The sequence below is a fragment of the Diorhabda sublineata genome, chromosome X (genome assembly GCF_026230105.1).
Source record: "Diorhabda sublineata isolate icDioSubl1.1 chromosome X, icDioSubl1.1, whole genome shotgun sequence".
NCBI lineage: Eukaryota > Metazoa > Arthropoda > Insecta > Coleoptera > Chrysomelidae > Diorhabda > Diorhabda sublineata.
In genome coordinates this window covers 39,697,451-39,701,485 of record NC_079485.1, presented here as the reverse complement: position 1 = coordinate 39,701,485, position 4,035 = coordinate 39,697,451, and the positions used below count along the sequence as shown (strand labels likewise).

At 31.4% G+C, this 4,035-nt stretch overlaps 1 protein-coding gene across 1 annotated transcript; it reads left to right on the top strand.

The window, feature by feature from the left end:
* Positions 1-3,335, top strand: LOC130451680 (uncharacterized). The gene is made up of 3 exons (XM_056790856.1): positions 1-426; positions 1,291-1,347; positions 2,664-3,335. Exons 1-3 carry the CDS (start codon positions 396-398, stop codon positions 3,206-3,208), a joined length of 633 nt encoding a protein of 210 aa, XP_056646834.1. The 5' UTR covers positions 1-395; the 3' UTR covers positions 3,209-3,335.
* The last annotated feature ends 700 nt before the right edge of the window (positions 3,336-4,035 follow it).

The following is a 4,035-nucleotide window of genomic DNA, read 5'->3' as shown; positions in this document are numbered from 1 at the left end:
AGTGATATGATCGCCATCAATAAAAAATGTCCAGTGACCATCCTCGGCGTCACCTTTTTATACGGATCTCACAATCTGTTTAAGTACATAGAAAAAAAAGGAGTTGAACAGATTTGTCCCATGAAAAGTTTCACTGAAAAAATTTATTGAGTCGATTTATATTTTTTTGTTTATAAAGCAACGTTGAAGTGATATATTTCTGTGAGAAAAGTTTCTTAGGCAGGGTTGTAAAAAATACCTCTAGATTTCTAATAGTATTAGAGATTGATTGAAATTATTTTATTAAACTATTAAACTTGTATGTTTTCCCTCCAGTAATTTTTACTTTATATTGTACGTGCCTAATATATTTTTTCATCTATTCATGGGTGACTGTGAATTTAGCTCAATTCAAGATGAAATTCCCTGCGGTACTGTTGTTAGCTGGTAAGAATATATGAAATTATCACATAAATCAATAATAAATTGATAAATATTGTGTAGATCCTACTTTGGATTGTTTTTGTTAGCAAACTCAATTAAAAACGTTATTTAGTCAATTTATGTTATACCTAAGCGTCTGAAATAATACAAATTATAGGTTCGGTAATATCTAAAATCTCATTAAGCACGTATCATTTTATGAATAATAATATATAAGAACTATTTATCAGCGAATATTTATAATGGGCGAAGTAAAAATAATACCAATAGCGATGTTACTTGAAAATTTAATTGAAAACCGTACTTTATTTAAACAATTTTGTGTTTGAGCAAACTAACTTTCTTGTCACCACTATTTAGATGAGTGAATCAGTAAAAGTAACTAAATAATTAATAATAAAATTAAGGAGAAGATTCTTTGAGATAATTGCAAACTAGAACCTATTATCACGTTCTGGAACCGTTGGAGATGTCTGACGTGCGTTTCAATCACAAACATAAATCTTCAAGATTTAAGGTCACTTTTAGAGACTATAATATGGTTATTGAAACACGTGTTAGTGTGAAATGATTAGTTTTGGTATAATGGTATAGTCTTTACTGAAACTTCTCATATCGATACCTTAGAGCACAAATGAGTTTTGTCCGTTTCGGACTACTTTTGCAGGACTCGAAGTAAATTTTTGATACGTGCATAAGTAAAGAAAGCTCAATGTCTTTTGATATTTATGTGTCTCTATTACAAAAAAACTTTGTTTCCGATTTAATTATTAAGTGGACAAAGTAGGCTTGTGCTCTAAGATATCGATATTTAATATTAAGAAATAATACATTGTAAATTTAAGTTTATGAAACATTAATTTACAGCTACACTTGTGTTGTCACCATCATCACTTGACTGCCAGAAAAGTGAAGAGTTTCCAGGTAAGGAACCAAAACAATTTCGAAATGTTCATAGATCGTAATACATGCTGTTAAAAATGGTAATGGACTGAGAATTTCTACTTTGATGTCTTTATAACAACCCTGAGTTTATAGATAGGGTCATACTAACCAGAATGGAAATTTGAATATTCAAACAAGAAAATTAGATTTTAGATAATTTGTTATAATGTTTTATAATCTTATACCAATTCAATTGGCATATGCTACTTTTCCGTACACAGAAATGTCTAAATAAGAAAGATTCCAGCAAAAACTGGATGTGTACATTTATAAAGGGCATTTTAAGCTCAACCAGGAGCAATTAGTATTAATTTGGGTCCTCAACAAAAAGGACGATTTTTTGGTTAAGTGTATTCAATGGTTATTGCATTAGACTCTATTTTTAAGTGCCCTAATAGCGGTTGGATGACGGAAGACGTATTTTTCATTTGGTTGAGCATTTAAAATTTACAAATAAGCCTATAAAAGATATATATTCTTCTTATTCAATCAATCTTAATAGTCACATATCTTAACCAATTTAAGAATGTTGTTAGGATAATGGAATTCTCATGTTATATCACCACCACACATATCTCGTAGTATTCAACTACTGGATAGGACTTTTGTTAATACAAAGGTTTTGACAAAATATATGAATAAATCTTGATGACTGTGAATGTTAACGGTATATTTACCAAAGTCTTCATTGGAGTATCTAATTCAGAAATGATTCAACCTAAACCAATCACAAGAGAACCTAAAGTGACGGCTGCGGATTCTTATGAAAATTATCTATCGGTAACGGTTTTCGGAGATGTTGAACCGATGCCAAGTTGAAATTGGCATTAGAAGAGAAACTGAAAAATAAAGATTATACGAGATTAAAGATAAAAAAAGGTGTTTGAAATACATGTATCCAAATTGATGATGATTACGAGTAGGGAGATAGGTATATAGGAAATATGGAAACAAAGCAATATGAAGAAGAAGAATACCTCGTGTGCACAGATATGGGTCGAAACGGAATTTAGTACCGTTGTGTTAACTGTGTGTGCCAAACTTTGTGGTGACATAGAAGCGCCAAGCAATAATATTTGTAATTTATGTTCATATTATATTTATTTTTTCTTTTTTTTGGCATTACTTGAGATCTGTACCGTATTACTCGTAATTTTTGGGTAATGCCAAATCTATATTATATGTTTGATAAGTTATTTTGATTTATTTCTGTGAATCTATCATAAACATTTTTTCCTCCGACTCCCAAAAGTAAATGTTCGCTTATGAAAACAATAATTATTGTAATATTTTAGGCTTGGCTGGGAAGCTATCAACTTCACTAAAATATCTAGTTGCAAATTTGCCGCAGAAACATATTTATGAACAAATAAAGAAAATTAAAGATGTCTGTAACCAAGAAATTGATTGCCAGGATGTTGCAGCACTGACCGAACCTATTTCGTTATCGTTATCCAAATTGGTAGTTTTGCGTCCAGTAACTTTTAAAGAAATTTTGAGTTTAGCAATAGAATTTGACGTAGTTATTCTCCAGTTTGTACTATGTCCTCTTTCAGAGAGTATGGAACCAAGTCAATATAAAGAAATATTAAATGCACTTATGCCCAATCATGGAACTAACTTAACTACGTACACTATCGATTTTCATGAGGAGAAATGCATTTTAAAGGATATCCAAGATAACGAAATTGATTGTAACCCTTCTTATGACGAAGATCAATCACCTTTTAGTATTATAAAGAAAATTTTATCCCAAGACAATTTAGCTGCTATAGATATCACTTATTTACTTATAAATTTTTGCTTACATCTAGTTAAAACTGTAATTTGTTCTTTATAATCTACATAGTAGATACTTGATGCTAATAAATTCAATTAAAAACTCCAACAAGCAAATAGATTTGTTTTTATATTACAATTCACAGAGTTGAAGTGAAAATGTAGCAGAGGCTGCTATTGATATAAAAAATATTTAAAAATAGGTTTTCCAGAATTTGTTTGAAGTAAACGTGTCCATTATTGACTTATTGTAGTTTCAATGCTAACATTTACTCACTTTGAAATTATCAAAAGTGTTCCAAATATAATAAAGATTGTTTATGGCGATAACGGAGTACTGAAGCACTTCCAGGATAATATTTACATGAATTTCCCACGGTTTATTTTATTGCATAATTAACCAACACGAAAGCAGATTTCTTGAGATGATAATTAAAAGGAAAAAGGAAAAAGCGCTGGGGGATGGATCTGGTGAATACTGTGAATGTGAGAAGGTGCGTTATCCTCACGAAGAAGCACTTTCTTTTTATCCAAATGGGTCGCTTTTTTGAACTTTCTCCTTTCACTTTGTGAAGCAATGATGAGTAATACTTTCATGTTATTGTTTCGCCTTTTTAAAAATAGCCGATGAACATACTATGACTATTCCAGTGCCATCAATTTTCGGGCCGATGAAACCGTCTTTGTCTTTTCCAGGGCAGATGCGCCCTTTGTAATGAGTGTAGTGGTGAATTCAGGTGCAAAAAATCCGACTCACGTTGATTAAACCACGTTGTTAAGGCCTGGATGATGATATCGCTGGTTGTCGCTTGTCGTCAAACATGCTGATATGGCCACGTTTGATAAGTTGCCTAAAATGTTACGGTCCTAAATGATGGTGCAGTCTCC

Bases quoted from the DNA above. Each gene is read 5' to 3' on its own strand.
- LOC130451680 (XM_056790856.1), top strand. From the start codon at position 396: ATGAAATTCCCTGCGGTACTGTTGTTAGCTG. The intron at 427-1,290 runs GTAAGAATATAT...ATTAATTTACAG, and splicing joins TGCGGTACTGTTGTTAGCTG to CTACACTTGTGTTGTCACCA. The intron at 1,348-2,663 runs GTAAGGAACCAA...GTAATATTTTAG, and splicing joins GAAAAGTGAAGAGTTTCCAG to GCTTGGCTGGGAAGCTATCA.